This window comes from Callospermophilus lateralis, chromosome 20, assembly GCF_048772815.1.
Source record: "Callospermophilus lateralis isolate mCalLat2 chromosome 20, mCalLat2.hap1, whole genome shotgun sequence".
NCBI classification, from domain to species: domain Eukaryota; kingdom Metazoa; phylum Chordata; class Mammalia; order Rodentia; family Sciuridae; genus Callospermophilus; species Callospermophilus lateralis.
The window spans coordinates 762,622-779,424 of NC_135324.1; the positions used below are offsets into that span (position 1 = coordinate 762,622).

General features: G+C 46.0%; 1 protein-coding gene across 1 annotated transcript in view; it reads right to left on the reverse strand.

The window, feature by feature from the left end:
- Txnrd3 (thioredoxin reductase 3) overlaps positions 1-15,288 on the reverse strand; it is a 38,435-nt gene extending 23,147 nt beyond the window's left edge. Inside the window, exons 1-8 of the mRNA XM_077106261.1 lie at positions 15,217-15,288; positions 13,982-14,293; positions 6,045-6,105; positions 4,251-4,360; positions 1,562-1,666; positions 1,218-1,290; positions 826-836; positions 18-138 (exon numbers count right to left, since the gene is read on the reverse strand). Of these exons, the coding sequence (XP_076962376.1) occupies positions 18-138; positions 826-836; positions 1,218-1,290; positions 1,562-1,666; positions 4,251-4,360; positions 6,045-6,105; positions 13,982-14,293; positions 15,217-15,288 (865 nt within the window). The remainder of the gene's footprint in view (positions 1-17; positions 139-825; positions 837-1,217; positions 1,291-1,561; positions 1,667-4,250; positions 4,361-6,044; positions 6,106-13,981; positions 14,294-15,216) is intronic.
- Between the last annotated feature and the right edge of the window lie 1,515 nt (positions 15,289-16,803).

Consider the following 16,803-nt stretch of genomic DNA (forward strand, 5'->3'; position numbering starts at 1 on the left):
CATAAATCATTACTCACCCTGTTGGTTATACTCCCAGCCAAATTTCCTTGAGTCCTGCAAGGCCTGTCCTAGAAGGGCAGCCTGGTGCATCAGTTTCTTAGGAATACAGAAAGGAACAGTGTGTGTGTGAGTGTGTGACTCTGTGTGTGTGTGTGTGACTTCAAACACCTGCACTGTGTTATTAAGACACACAGAACTGAACAGAAACAAGAGAAGGCAAAGACAGAGAGAGAGACAACAAGAGGGCAAGACACAACTGCACAGACACCATAAGAGTATCAGAAGGAAAAATAAGGCCCCTTGTTTCACTATATGAAACTGTAGGCTAAAAGGTTCTGAGCCCGCTTGAGTGTTACAAGTGACTTTTGCATTTTAGCATCAGGGTTCTAGAAAATTCTAGAATGTTCACAAAGAAGTCATTACGAGATGTGGGCTGGTAGAGCAAGAAGGAACGGCACAGCACCCTAACCAGGAAAGCAGTCCGTGTGCAGGGCAGGAAGCCCGGTGAGGGCCTGACCCAGAGGGTGCCACCCACCTGACAGAGGTGGCCTTCCGGGAAGAAGGAAGGCAGCCCCAGTGACCAGCATGGAGGAGCCAGAGCCTTAGGACCCCAGCTCCACTCTGCTCTCTGTCCGTCATCACAGCAAACTGGCCAACCCTGACCAGAAGCCAGAGGGCCAGGCCACCAACTGGTCCGTCCCCTGGGCACAGAGCAGGGCAGAGGCGGAAGGAGAACAGGAAAAGACAGAACACACCCAGCACAAAGCCTATGTGCTCTGTTTGACCCAGAGGAAAAGTAACCTGGCAGGTGGCCACTCTGCCTACAGCGCCCAGTCCTGGGGGGGGACCATATCGTGATGACCATGGATCCTAATGCCACTGACTTACTGTGTGGCCACTCTCAACTCAATTATGACATTGGTGCAGAAACACCCACAAAAATGTTTATGGCAACTCAGGTGACCAGGACATAGGTCACACCCTGTGGTCACTGCGTAAACATCAAAGTGGGAGGACCCTCCGGTCACGGAATTTTTTTCAATTTGCAAAATTTCCCTCCATTTATCTTGGCACTGTCACCACCGATGACCTATGGCCTGAGACTCGGCCTCCTCGATTATGGAGGGGCCTACTTCAGCTCTTGAGCTCGCTGTGGGACTAAGTGAAGTCACACGTATAAAAGGACACAAGGAAAGATCAGAGAACACACAGCTTACCCCAGGATGTGCCCTGAGGGGAAGGGACCACAAAGTCCAGAACCATTACTTTCTTCCCCAAAATGGCTGCTTCCTACAAAAACAACAACAACAACTATATTTAAAGTGCAAGAAGTAAAATCAAGTAAAGCAAATTTCTCTCATTCCCCAAATAAAAACAGTCTGTTTTTCTGGGATCACATGGTCTTTTCCCTGAACGAAAATGGCTGATAAAATAAAAGCTTAAGATTGTGATGTTAACATTAAATATTTTTGTTTGAAACAATAAGCAGATGAGATGCTTATGTCAATGGCCAGGAAAAATCACCTCCAAGGGCACCTTGTTTTTTTGTGTGTGTTCGTACCTTTGCACACGAGAGGCCACCAGAACCACCACCAATAACAATGAGATCATAATCATTCGCCGAGCCTTCCTGTAGGAGCTTCTGTAACAGCCCGCTGTGATGTGCCTGTGTTTGAGCAGGAGGAGAAAGAACACTGTGTGACTTCACGATCCAGAGCTGTGCGCTCACACCCTGTGCTCAGTCGGCAAGGATTTCACCCACAGACAATCTCAGGGCCAACAGGCCTACGATTCACCCAAGGCAGAACTGCTCATTTCTCTGCGTGTTGGTCAAGTAGAGTCCAAGTGGTCAGAATGTGTGTTGTGACCAGATAGGCAGCACATGCCAAATGGCCAAGAGGGCTGTGGCCTTGTCCATATGGCAGACGGGGTCAAGCGCAGTGGAATAACCAAGCACCACTTTTCAAGATCCTTGTTTCTCTGTGCTAATGTGTCTGTCTCTCTCTCTCTTTTCTGGTATTGGGGACTGAACCCAGGGGTGCTTAACCATGGAGTCACATCCACATCCCTTTTTATTTTGAGACAGGGCCTTGCTAAGTTGCTGAGGCTGGCCTCTAACTTGCAATCCTCCTGCCTCAGCCTCCTGATCCACTAGGGTAACCAGCAGGCACCACCGTGCCTGGTCTGTGCCAGTCTTTGTTTTAAAAACAACTGCTACACATTACCAGCAGTTTTTTCTTGATTTCTGTCTAAATTTTATAGCTATACTTGTGAACTTCCTATACAAAACAAATCCCTTGCAAATTTTTCTTTCCGTAAGGATCACAACACTGGTTCTGTACCGTAGTCGCTTGCTCCTGTGGCCCGTGTGGTGGCTAGAAGCAGTTCAGAGGAGGTGAGAGTCTGATGCGTGACTCAGCAAGCCTTCTTTATGCCAAGTCAATTGCCCAATCCCCCAAGCTCAGCTTTAGAAATGACAAGCTCAAACCAGCCCTTGCTGGGAGGGACAAAGGTGCTTATTTCATAACTTCAGGGATCTGCCAGATGCTATGTGGCCAATGAAGGATGTGCGCCCACGAAGGCTCCTAAACGTCCTAAGAAGAGCTCCACCCACCGGCCTCCTTACTTTTTGAAGTGCTCAGGAAAATCCATCTCAAAGCTGTTTACCTGCACCCTGTGTTCAGTGTCCAATCGGCATCGATTTCATTTACAAAAAGTCTTGGGGCCAACAGATCTACCACTCATCTAAAACTGGAACTGACATTTCTCTGCGTGCTGCTCAAGTAGGGTGGAACTAGTTAGGATGTGCTACCCAAGAAGAAGCCTTTTGTTTCTGAAACAGGTCTGCTCTCTGGGTGCCCCCAGGCCCAATCTCTGACACGATAATCCGGGTGGGGACTGCTGAGGCCAGCTCCCAACGTGCGTAGGGGCAGTAATGAGAGCACTCACCACCTTGCGCGCTGGGTGGCAACTTCTAGAACTAATAAAGCATGCTGTTACATAATGACACGGATCGCCCATTCACATGCAATGCACATAATCATTTCTTTCCCAACCCAAATATAATTCTTAATTAAGATTTCAACTCAGGGGCTGGGGATGTGGCTCAAGCGGTAGCACGCTCATCCACGCACGGGGCACTGAGTTCAATCCTCAGCACCACACGAAAAATAAAAAATAAAGATGTTGCGACCACCGAAAACTAAAAAAAAATAAATATTAAAAAATTCTCTCTCTCTTTCTCTCTTAAAAAAAAAAGATTTCAAATCAGTATTTGTCAATCGCTGGTGGCTAACATTTGCATACATGCACAAAAGAGAATGGAATTTTAATTAATAAACTAATTATAAAATAAGGATTGGTTTTTTTTTATTAGAGAGAGAGAGAGAGAGAGAATTTTAATATTTATTTTTTAGTTATTGGCGGGCACAACATCTTTGTTTGTATGTGGTGCTGAGAATCGAACCTGGGCCGCACGCATGCCAGGCGAGAGCGCTACCACTTGAGCCACATCCCCAGCCCCAAGGATTGTTTTTTAATTGTGTGTGGGGTGCAAAGGATCCAATGCAGGGCCTGTGCATTCGAGGTAACCACTCTACCCCTGAGCCACATCCCCAGCCCCACAAATATCAATTTTTTATTGATTACTACCTAACAGAAGGACTCCTGTCCATTTCATGCATTTTAGAAATGAAAATAATCCATATATAACATGTACGACTAATATACATATGTATATTAGTTGTAGATGCACACAGTACCTTTATTTTATTTAGTTATTTGTATGTGGTGCTGGGGATGGAACCCTGTGCCTCATGCATGGGAGGCAAGCTCTCCAACCCTACGGATGAGAAAGTTAACGTCAATGGCAAATTAGTCTTCCCAGGGTCAGCGGCCTTGCCAAGAATTCTAATGATCCTAGACAAGACTGTTGGCGCTGACCTCATTTTACAGGGGAACTGCCTTCCTTTCTCTCCCCTCCAGGAGGAGCAGACCTGCCCTGGCCCCAGGGGGACACACCTATCTGGCCTGGTAACCTCATTCAGAATGTTCTCCTTCTTGCTCCCGAATTCAGGTTGGTAGAAAAGCTCATCTCCTGTAAAGTCATCAGGGTTAGCTGAAAACCATCCCAAGGGATTTTCCACTTTACAACTTCAAAATGACCAAGTAAAAAGACTTCTAAAAGCCATTTCCTCCTCTTTTAAATGCTTTAGAGAACAGAACGTGGATGAGAGGCAGGGAGGGCTTACCTGGAAAGTCTTGTCACATCCTCCCACGTGCACTCTATTCACAAAAATGTTGGGCACGGTCTTCTGATTAGTGATTTCTGTCAGCATTTCTTGAACACGGATCCCATCATCTAGAGAATAAGAAGTTCAATAAAGACCCTGTGTCAATAGTGCCAAGTAAGTAGAACTGAAGGGTCACAGCACTACAGTGTTCACAGGGACACACCTGGGACAGGTGACACATCTGTCATGTGTTCACGACTTCATGAAATGTCGACTCCAGAGAAAATCTTGGGAACCTAAAGATCATTCTACCGATCCCTCTAAAAATAGAGGCTGGGGCTAGGGCTCAGGGGTACAACGCTTGCCCAGCACGTGTGAAGCACTGGGTTGGATCCTAAGCACAGCATAAAGTATAAATGAATAAAATAAAGGTATTGTATCTACCTACTACTAAAAAAATAAAATAAAATAAAATAGAGCCTTCTGCCAGGCACAGTGGCACATGCCTATAATGCCAGTGGCTCGGGAGGCCGAGGCAGGAGGATCGAAAGTTGGAGGCCAGCCTCAGCAACGGCGAGGCCCTGAGCAACTCAGGGAAACCCTGTCTCTAAATAAAATACAAAACAGGGCTGGGGACGGGGCTCAGGGGTTGAGTGTCCCTGAGTTCAATCCCTGGTACCAAAAAAAAAAAAAAAAGCCTTCTAAATTAGCTTTTTAAAAATCTTCTTAAAAATAACTTTATATATTTTTATATGGTGCTGAGAATCGAACCAGGTCAGTTTTGTTGCTTAGCCTCACACATGCTAGGCAAGTGCTATGCCACTGGGCCACAACTCCAGCCCCTGAATTAGGTTTTGATTTATAATTCGACAATTATAAGAACCCTCTCTATTGTTCCAACTCAGAAAAAAATTTCCTACAATTACATTTGGAAATGTGTACAAGCATAGACTAAAATAGACTCTCCATTGCTGAAAATACAAGTGGGCCAAGACTATGTAAGATTGCCGCATGTGGTGTACTGTGCAGAGAAACCTAAAGATTCAAAAGTGTGTTGGGTGGGGTGGTGCACATCTGTCATCCCAGCAGCTCAGGAGGCTGAGGCAGGAGGATCGCAGGTTGGAGGCCAGCCTCAGCAACTTAACAAGGCCCTCAGCAACTCAGTGAGACCCTGTCTCTAAATAAAATATAAAAAGAGCTGGGGAAAGGGCTCAGTGGTTAAGCATCCCTGGGTTTAATCCCCAGTACCAAAAAAAAAAAAAAAACAAAAGATTCAAGAATATTTCACTTCCCACAGTGACATGGAGGAAATAGCCAGTTTCATGAAGACAGAGATCAGGTATTCTCTGATCATGAGTGTCCCCAACCCTGCAAAGCACCCCATGTGCAAAGTGTTCAATGAATCAGACGCACAGATGCCAAGGAGCCTAAAGTATAAAACTAAAAGCTCCATGCGCTCCCCTCCGTGGGTGACACAACCAGGAAGAGGAAGTCTATTTCTTTCATTCATTACAGCTTCAGCTATTTTGCTCGCGAGTTGGCAGATCCATTTGAAATCCCTCAAATATTCCAAGTAAGCAGCTTACATATTTTCCTCCCACTCCCTTCCCTCAAATATGAAAAACATATAATAAGAAAATCTACCCCGAATGATTTGTCACATAAGGACTCATTTTCTGCTTGGTTGAACATACACAAAAAATGGCTCATCTCACCCAAAGAGACAAGAGCAAACTGAACAGAAGCCAGCTCAGGGGACGAAGGCCATCTTGCTGCGCTGCAGACAACACGGTGCACTAACTATCTACTCACCAACTTGATCCAGTTCCAAGATGTTACAGTTGACTCCCAGAGAAGAAAAGAGTTCTTTCACCTGTAACAAAGATCCACCTGTTTCAACAAGTTAGGAAATATGGCAGAAGAATAAGAGATGCCCACAACAATGTTCTTTGGGAATAGGAGTTGGGCCTGTTGTTTTTTGAATTTATTTTTCTAGCTGTGGATAGACAGTGTGCCTGTATTTCATTTGCTTAGTTTTGTATGTGGTGCTGAGACTCGAACCCCGTGCTCTGCTGTACTGCTCTGCCACTGAGCCTCAGCCCCAGCCTCAGGGCCACCTCCTCCCCTACACCCCACCTGCCTCCAGGGGCCACCAGGGGACCCCCAGGGAGCCATTCAGTGCTGGGGTTCAGGCCTCACACCCCTCACTCCTCCTCTGGACCTTCCTGGATCGCCTCCCACGGGGGCTCTGGGGACATTCACAGCCACACTATGACAACTCCCAAGTCTGCAACTTGTACTCAGATCTCTCTTCTGACACCAGGATGTCCCAAAGGCACCATGCTCCAAAAGCAACTCGCCTTCTTCCCAACCTACCCAGGACGGGTCATTTGCTGTTCTAAGTCACTGAGACACAAAGATGGACACGACACGGTGGCGGCCCGCTAGTAGGGGAAACCGGCATGGTCCATCATTGGTGTAAATAAGGAACCCCAGAGACGGCTGCTGCGACAGGGGGACAGAAAAACAACAGCATAGGTGTCCCCTGGACACACGGGATCAGGACCTGGAGCCAAAGTAGCACTGGAACGACTTTGCAAAGGAGTCACTGGGCAACATGGTCCAGCCCCAAACTCGCTCCCACCCACCGAATTACAGGAATCACTAAGTCTGAATTTTCCATCTTGAACTGCTTCGTCTTCTTAGTTCCCTACAGTCGATATCTTAGAATGCGACATCAATATTTACTAATAGAATTTCTCAGTAATATCCCCAAAAGTTCTTCCTGCACCAGCTTTGTCAAACCCTCTGGTTTTCAAAATGGCAGTCAAAGTGACCTCTTCAAACCTGCTTTGTGCCACATTCCTTAAAACCCTTTGGTGCAGCCAAGCGTGCTGGCTCATGCCTATAATCCATGCTCAGGAGGCTGAGGCAGGAGAATCGCAAGGTGGAGGCCAGCCTCAGCCACTTAGCAAGGCCCTGAGCAACTCAGGGAGACCCTGTCTCTAAATAAAATGCAGAATAGGGCTGGGGATGGGGCTCAGGGGTTAAGTGCCCCTGGGTTCAACCATCAGTACCAACAACAACAACAACAAAACCCATCAAAACCCTTCAGCGCTCTCAGCACTTTACACAAAACCCAGAGGTCACACGTCCACTCAGAAGGTCCACTCCACGGTCAAATGTGTGAGAAGACAGAGAGGCCCAACCTGTCAAGCCAAAGGTGTTTTTTCCATTCTGCTCTTGACACATGCACTGTATTTTGGCTGATAGCCACGTGTCCCTGCCCCACACTGGCTGCTCAGGGGCTCCCACCACCAGGGAGCACACTGCCCAGTGGCCACCTCATGGGCCACCCAGCTCAGCCGCCATCCTGACAGCTTGGCCTCTGCACATGCTTCCTGGCTGCTGCTAAAGAACATGCAGCTTAGAGACCCTGCACACACTGTGGTCAGCCTGGGGGGTTGACGGCGCCCCTCTGAGGCTGCTTCAGATGGCCTCACTCTGGTTCATGCAGAGCCTGTCCCCTACACATGACCAAGCAAAAAAACAGCAGGCAGGACACTGTGTACGTGCCCAACCTTGTCCTTTCTGTCCATACACACAACCCTCCTCCCACCCTCCACGAGCTCAGTCTGTACCGCTTCCCCTAAGTCCCAACAAACCCTTCCAGGGGCTTTTATTTTGCCCATTCATGATGTCCACCCGGAGCAGAGTAGGCTGACCTAGGTCCAGGAAGAGCTGTTAACACTAAAGGCTGCTGGAACTCAAAGTGGCCAGAGGTAAGAACTGGTGACAGAGGGTGACTATGAGAAGGTGAACTTCTGGGAGCTGCAGGTAAGGTGGCCGGGTGAGCTGTTAGCTCAGGCCGCAGGAAGAGCTGTTAGTTGGAGCTGCTACAAGAGAACGAGGAGAGCTGCTGCTAATGGTAAGGGAGCTGTATTTGCCCGCTGGTGATTTCCATCTGAACTGAACCCGAGCCCTTGGCCTACTGGGAACACATATACAACAGGGAAAATTATTTTCACAGGCTCTGGAAATTTCCTAAGTGCCTTCAGCAAATGAAGAGACATTTATGCAAGGAAATCAATTAACTCTCAGTAACAGCAGGGAGAGTCCAGCCCCTGAGCTGTACATCCTCCTCCTCCCTCCCTCCCCTGGCCCAGGTCAGCCTGATGGGAACCCCAGTTGAACTGTGGCCCTAGAAAACAAGCTCCCAATCTCTCTCAGAATAGCAGGCCACCAGCACCTCTCACCCCCCCCCCACCTCTCACTCTGAGTCACTGCGGCTCGGGGCTCCATCGGCCCCACTGAGATCAAAAGCCACATACCCCAGCTGTGGCAGAAGGGAAATACTGGGACCATGATCCCCATCATCAGTTTACCTGTAAGGTAAAGTCCCAAGCTGGGAAAGGCAAGCCAAAAAGAAATCCCCTTATAGAGTCCTGCTCATCAGGTCCCTGTTCCCACTCCCAGCATCCTTTTGGGGTAGTGGTGGGGCAGATACCAGGCATTGAACTCAGGGGCACTCAAACACTGAGCCCCATCCTCAGCCCTATTTTGTATTTTATTTAGAGACAGGGTCTCACTGAGTTGCTTAGGGCCTTGCTTGCTGCTGAGGCTGGCTTTGAACTCTCGATCCTCCTGCCTCGGCCTCCTGAGCCACTAGGATGACAGGTATGTGCCACTGTGTCCAGACGCTCCTCCTAGTTCTTAAACAAGACCTCAGAGTTTTGACCCAGTGGAGATGCAGACCATGAGAGCAAAGAACTCCAGAGCTCTTCCCACAAGTAGCATCACACATGATAGGCATAATATTGATAATGTTTCCTTTAAGCTCAGAAAGGAAGCCTGCTTTCGCCACTCTATTTCAACATAGCATTGAAAGTCCTAGCCACAGCAATAAGGCAAGAAAAATGAATTGAACAAATTCTTGTCCCAATTGGAAAAGAAGTAAAATTATCTCTGTTCACAAGCAGCATAATCTTATATGTTCAAAACTTGAAGATTTCAAAGACACATACACATCGACATTGTTAGGATGTACAAAATCAGCAAAGTTGCAGGGCACAAAGTCATGGCGACTAGTTATTTTCCATATGCTAAAGATGGATGAGTCAACCAGGAAATTAAGAATTCCATTAACAACGGCATGAAAAGAATTAAACTGCTTAGGAATACACTTAACCAAGGAAGGTAAAGACTTCTACACTAAAAACTACAAACTACTGCTGAAAGAAATAAAAGGTACCAAAAAATAGGAAGACATCTTGTGTTTCAAGGATCAGAAGACTTTAAATTGTTGTCAATAATACACCAAGCAAGCTACAGACTCCATGCAATCCCTACCAAAAATCTCAATGATGTTTCTTTTTTCAAAAATTGAAATCTTTCCTAAAATTCAGATGGAACCTCAGAGACTCCTATATAGCACACACACCCCCACAAAAAAAATGAAATCTTGAAATCTGGACACCTTTTGCTTCTTGATTTCAAAAGTTACCACAAACCTACAGTAATCAAACATAAGGAGACTGGCCTGGATATAGACCCACAGAGCAAGAGAAGGGAATGGAGAGTTCTGGAATAGAGTCTTGATTTTTGACAAGGGTGCCAAGACCATCCAAAAGAGAAAGTGCGGTCTCCAACAAATGGTACCAAGGAAATGGCTATCCACAAGCAAAAGAATGGAAGTGAACCCTGACCTAAAACCAATTTCAGAAACAAACTCAAAATGGATCAGAGACCTAAATGTAGGAGCTAAAAGCCAGAAAACTCTTAGAAGAAGTCAGTAGCTGGTCAAAGTGGCACAGGCCTGTAATCCCAGTGGCTGAGCAGGCTGAGGCAGGAAGATAGTGAGTTCAAAGCCAGCCTCAGCAACTTAGCAAGACCCAGGGGGCTGGGGATGTGGCTCAGTGGTTAAGCACCCCTGGGTTCAGTCCCTGGACAAAAAATAAATAAATAAATAAATAATGAAAAATAAAGATATTGGATTTGGATATAACATCAAAGGCACAAGGAACAGAAGAGAAAACAGACAAATTTGATCTCACAAAACACAAAAGGTTTGTGCAGCAAAGGACACTATCAACTAGGTAAAAAAAGCAGCCAAGCAACTTCACGGATCGTTTACAATGACACACCTAAAGGATCACAACCTATATGATGCAGAGAACTTCTAAAGCTTAGTAACAAAAAACTTTAAACATAACTTAAAACGGAGCACTTGAACAAAGCACTTGAATAGATATTTCTCCAAAGAAAATACACCAATGGGAAATGAGCACATACTATTCAACCTCACTGATCTTTATGGAAATGCAAATCAGACCATGATGACATGCCACCTCATCTCTCATGATAACTATTACTTTATCACACACACACACAAACTAACAAGGGTTAAAGAAGATGTGGCAAAATCGGAACCCCGTGCACTGTTGGTAGGAATGTAAAACAGTGTTCTACAGAACATTGAAAACATGAAGACCTTATAAGTCAGCAATTCCATTTCTAGCAAGGTACCTAAAAGAACTAAAAGTAGGGACTCAAACAAACACCTATATGCTTATGTTCACTGTCAGATTATCGACGACAGTCAAGGTAGAGGCCACTCAGGTTGTCCACTAATGCTTGAATGGACAAACAAAATGTGCTCTATTTTTTTTTTTTTTTACAATGGAATACTGTTCAGTCTTAAAAAGGGAAAGAAATTATTTTTTAAATTTTTTATTTGTTCTTTTTATATATAAATACAGTCATGGAGCATAACCTATCCGAATTAGGATCCCGTTTTTGTGGTTGTACATAATGTGGAGTTGTACTGGGCCTGTCTTCTGACAGATGCTACAACATGGATGAATCTGGAAGATATTACGCTAAGGGAAACAAGCCAGACACAAGACACAAACGCTGTATGATTTGTGGATGAGGTAATCAAAGTAGTCGAATTCACACACAAGAAGTAGAAGGATGGTTGCCAATGGCTGGGGAAGAGGAATGGGAGTTAACATTCAATGGGTATAGAATTTCATTTGAAAAAGTTGAAAAATTTCTGGATATGGAGGGTGATCATTGTACAACACTGTGAATTTTGTTTTCTAATTTTGTCCCAGGGATTGTACCCATGGGTGCTTATATCTTTTTTTTTTTTTTTAAAGAGAGAGGGAGAGAGGGAGAGAGGGAGAGAGGGAGAGAGGGAGAGAGAGAGAGAGAGAGAGAGAGAGAGAGAGAGAAGTTTATTATTTATTTTTTAGTTATTGGCGGACACAACATCTTTGTTTGTATGTGGTGCTGAGGATCGAACCCCGGCCGCACGCATGCCAGGCAAGCGCACTACCGCTTGAGCCGCATCCCCAGCCCCTGGTGCTTATATCTTATATAGACACAGGGTCTTGCTGAGTTACTTGTGGCCTCGCTGAGTTTCTAAGCCTGGCCTCCAACTTGCCATCCTCCTGCCTCAGCCTCCCAAGCTGCTGGGATTACTGGTGTGTGCCACTGCACCCAGCAATCAAATGTTATTAATGCCACTGACTTCTACTCCTAAAAATGGTTTCAATTATAAATTTTATGTGGCATGTGTTTTACCACAATGTGTTTTATAAGCTAACCAAGAGAAGAAAAAAATTTTAAAGTGTATGAATCCGAGAGTGAAGAAACATGGATGAAAATTAACACAGGAATGATGTTTCAAAAATCAGAGAATTTTCAGCCAGGTGCAGTGGCCACATTCCTGTAATCTCAGTTATTAGGGAGGCTGAGGCAGGAGGATCTCAAGTTCAAAGCCAGCCTCAGCAACTTAGTGAGGTCCTAAACAACTCAGCAGGACCTTGTTTCAAAATAAAACATAAAAAGGGCTGGGGATGTGGCTCAGTGGGAAAAGCACCCCTGGGTTCAATCCCTGGTGCCAAAAACAAAAACAAAATAAAACCCAAAAAGAAAAACTATAAAGGGAAAAAAATGATAGGTTCAGCTACATTCAACATGCAAACTTCACTGGACCAAAATATCCCATAGAAAGAAAAATAAAAAGTCATATATGTATGTATATATACACATATACATACCCAAAGGGTTAGTATGCAAAACATATAACGAAGGTCTACAAATCTGCAAAACAACTCAGTAGAAAAATAAGCAAAAGACCCAATCTGTTTCCTAGAAGAAGAAATTCAAATGAACCATAAACGTGAATTTCATCAAGGAAATGTAAAATTCAAGCCACTTCATAACTGCAGGAATAGCAAAAATTTTAAATATCAGCAGTTAGCAAAGCTTCAGACTGGAAGAAACTATTATATACTACCAGGAGGGCAAACCGGTATAACCACTTGCAAGAGCAATTGTGCATCACCTTAGTAATGTGTGTGATTTCTTGCATCCTCTATGGCCCACCAATTCAGCTTCAAGATACCCTAGAATTAAGTCTTATATGTGTGCATGGGAGGTATGTCCAAGAATAGGCATACATATTGTTTTTAAGAACAAAATACCAGAAACAGCATAATCCAATCCTATGGTCTGATTCACCCTATGGAATAGCACAGTAATAAAAATTAATGAGCCGCAAGGACAGGTAGTAACATGTATGAATCTTGAAAACACACACTGAAGGAAAAAACTGCAAAAGAATCCATGCGTGATTCTGCTTAAAGTCCCCCAGACAGGGCAAAAGAAACAAAATATTGTTTAATGACATATATATGCAGAGGAAACGGTAAAGAAGAGTAGTAGGTGGTTAACCTTGGGGTGGGGCGGCTTCCAAGCCACTCAAATCATTTTATTACTCTTTAAAATTGATATGCATGAATACAGGTTCTAAGAAACTATAGATATACCTCAATGTAACCTCGAATTTGAATAATAGCTTATCATCTCATGAGCCTGACCCAAGAGTTCAGGGCTTTGCATGTTATCTTCCAACTTTCATTATTCCATCTTTCTGCTAATGTGAAATAAATTTCAAAATGTTCAGAGTCCCTACTTTACAGGTGGGTTATCTTCCAAAGGCCCATTTCTAAGTGGGTTACCCTTAACACTCAGTAGAGTGAACCCTAGAAATAACGCTGAGCGCCTACCCAGCCCCAAAGTTCAGGTGCAGAAGAGTTTAAAGTTACCCCTGCCTTTTTAATCCTCCTCACAACCTTCCTTTACCTTCACTATACAAGATGTGGAAAGGCAGCTTCTGCCCAGCTCTGGAACCGGGTCAAGGTCACCCAGTTTATCAGTGGGATCTGAATTCTGCTCTGCCAACTCTGAAGTCGTTCCCTCGGTTTTCACCACCATTTTTATCAAGACAAAACTTTATTTAAAAATTATTTTTTTTTCCTGTCTTGCTACCCATTTTTAGCCAGCCAACATCAAGTTCAAAGCCAGCACAGCTAGGACAAGCGGGTGACCAGCAGGCAGCAGTCCCAGTTCCAAGTCCCAGGACTCAAGCCTGGCTTGGCTCCAAGCTCCCGAGGCCCCGCCCCCAACCCTAAGCTCCGCCCAATGCCCAGGCCCTGTGGCCCTCCCTCCAGAGGCCCCGCCCCTCCCTTAGGCCCCGCCCCCGCGTCCCTCCTCCACCCGAGACCTTCCCTCCCGAGGCCCCGCCCCCAACCGTAAGCTCCGCCCAATGCCCAGGGCCTGTGGCCCTCCCTCCCGAGGCCCCGCCCCTCCCTTAGGCCCCGCCCCGCGTCCCTCCTCCACCCGAGACCCCGCCCCTCCCCTTAGACCCCGCCCCCTGCGTCCCTCCGCCGGCCGCCTACCCGGGAGCTGTGCGGGCAGTAGGTCTTGCTGAAGATCATCACCCGGCTCCCCTCGATGAGGTTCTTGACGCGGCGCCGCATCTCCTCCCGGGCCTCAGGGGGCTGCTGGCTGGTCCCGGGAGACGACAGGCGGGCGCGGCGCCCGGGAGGCGATGACACGGGCACACCGCGGACGCTGGCTAGGCGACGGTTGGGGACACTCATTTTCCCCATCCTCGGCGATGTCTGCGTCGCCGTCGCCAGCGTCGGCGGTGGTGGGGACGGTGGCTGCTCCAGGGCCTCGCTCTCACTCCCGGCCGGACGGGGCCGGGTCTACGTAGGAACCTGGACGAGGGTGGCGGCGGCGGCACCCGAACTGCGGCCGAGCGGCGAACGCGGCCCAAACTCCACACGCCCGGCACTGGCCACGGGCCCTAGGGGCGGCCGTTCACCCCGCCCTCGCCCCGCCCCCTAGGCCGCCCTCGCCCCGCCCCCTGGGCCGCCCGGCCCAGCCCCGCCTTGCCCCGCGCATGCGGACTAGGCCGCCCGTCGGCCGGGGCGCGCAAGTTGGCAGCTTTTGAGGACCGCGCTGGTCTCAGCCTTCATCCGCCTGCAGTCTGGAGGTTGGAAGCCCCTCGCGGGACCGCCTGGTCGGGGTGCTGCCGCCCAGAGGTGGCCTCTATGCAGACCCCCCATCTAATACTCTCCACGTGGTTAGCAGAGTCTAGGGGGCGGCAGATGTCTCTATTGCATTTAGGGAAGTTTGCAGAAAGCCCTCTGTAGGAAAGACTGGACTTCCAAACTCTGCGTGTCCCGTCGCAGTGCAGTCTAAGGGGAAGATCCCAGGACCCCTCCCTCCCTCCCGATTGCAAATAAGTCTGGAGACCCTAGGACCACCTACGCCAGACCAAGAGTCCCGCCCACTGTTTGGGGGGGAGGCCAGAGAGCGCCCCGTCCTTTATCTTACTGCGGGTTATTGGTGTCTGGTCTCCGGATCATTTTTTACCCGAGGGTTCTCTCTCAATCATCTTTTTCAGAGAATTTTTCCCACTTTATTGATCGAACCCACTGGTTTTCTCATTCACAGATTTCTGCTTTTGACTTTGGTAGTTCCTTTGTTTTATTTTCTGGGAGTCGTTTCTATGTTTTCCATTCCTTAACTTGAATTTAACCCATTTATTGTTTCCTTTTTTTAAAATAAAGATTCACATTGCAAAAATAACACATGCTCCGTTCTCTGTTGTTCCTGTTTTAACCGAACCTGAAGCAACACTTAATAAGAGTAGCAGACCCAGGGCTGGGGTTGTGTCCCAGCGATACAGCGCCATCGCCTCACGTGTGTGTCAATCCTCAGCACCACATAAAAACCAACCAGGAAAGGTATTGTGTCCATCTACAACTAGAAGAATATTTTTTAAAAAATAGTAGCAAAGACAAATCAAACTATCATCATCTCATCAAAACCAGACAAAGACACATCAAGGAAAAAAAACTCGGACCACTATTCCTGATGAACATAGATGCAAAAATTCTCAATAAAATTCTGGCAAATCACATACAGAAACATATCTAAAAGATAATGCCCCATGATCAAGTGGGGTTCATATCCCAGTGATGCAGGGCTGGTTCAACGTAGGAAAATCAATAAACGTAATTCATCACATCAATAGATTTAAAGACAAGAATCTTATGATTATCTCAATAGATGCAGAGAAAGCATTTGACAAAATACAGCACCCCTCATCTTCAAAACACTAGAAAAACTAGGGATATAGTAAGAACATACCTCAACACAGCAAAAGCTATATAGGCAGGGCTGGGGTTTTAGCTCAGCGGTAGAGCGCTGGCCTTGCATGTGTGAGGCCCTGGGTTCAGTCCTCAGCACCACATAAAAATAAATAAAATGAAGGTATTGTGCCCAACTTCAACTAAAAAAGAAAATATTTAAAAAAAAAGCTATATTGGCTAAGCCCAAGGCCAATGTCATTCTAAATGGAGAAAAATTGAAACCGTTACCCCTAAAAACTGGAACAAGAAAGGATGCTCTCTTCCAACAATTCTCTGCAGCACAGTCCTGAAACTCTGGACAAAGCAATCAGACAGATGAAGACATCAAAGGGATAGGAATAGGAAAAGAAGAACTCAAGCTATCACTATTTGATTCTATATTTAGAAGATCCCCAAAATTCCACCAGAAAATGTCTAGAACTAACGAATGAATTCAGCAAAGTGGCAGGATATAAAATCAACACCCATAAATCAAACACATCTTTAAACATCAGTGAATTCACTGCACAAGGGAAATCAGGAAAACTACCCCATTCACAATAGCCTCAAAAAAATAAAATACTTGGGAATCAATCTAACAAAAGAGGTGAAAAACCTCTACAATCAAAACTACAGAACACTAAAAAAAGAGATTGAAGAAGACCTTAGAAGATGGAAAGATCTCCCGTGCTCTTAGATAGTCAGAATATTGTCAAAATAGTCACACTACCAAAAGCACTAGACAGATTTAATGCAATTCCTATTAAAATCCCAATGATATTCTTCATAGAAATAGAAAAGGCAATCATGAAATTCATTTGGAGAAATAACAGACCCAGAATAGACAAAGCAATCCTCAGCAAGAAGAGTGAAGTAGGTGGCATCACAATATCAGACCTTAAACTATACCACAGAGCCATAGTAACAAAAACGGCATGGTATTAGCACCAAAACAGACACATAGACCAATGGTACAGAATAGAAGGTACAGAGAAAAACCCACATAAATTCAGTTATCTCATACTAAAAGGTGCCAAAAACATTCGTTGGAGAAAAGATAGCCTGTTCAACAAATG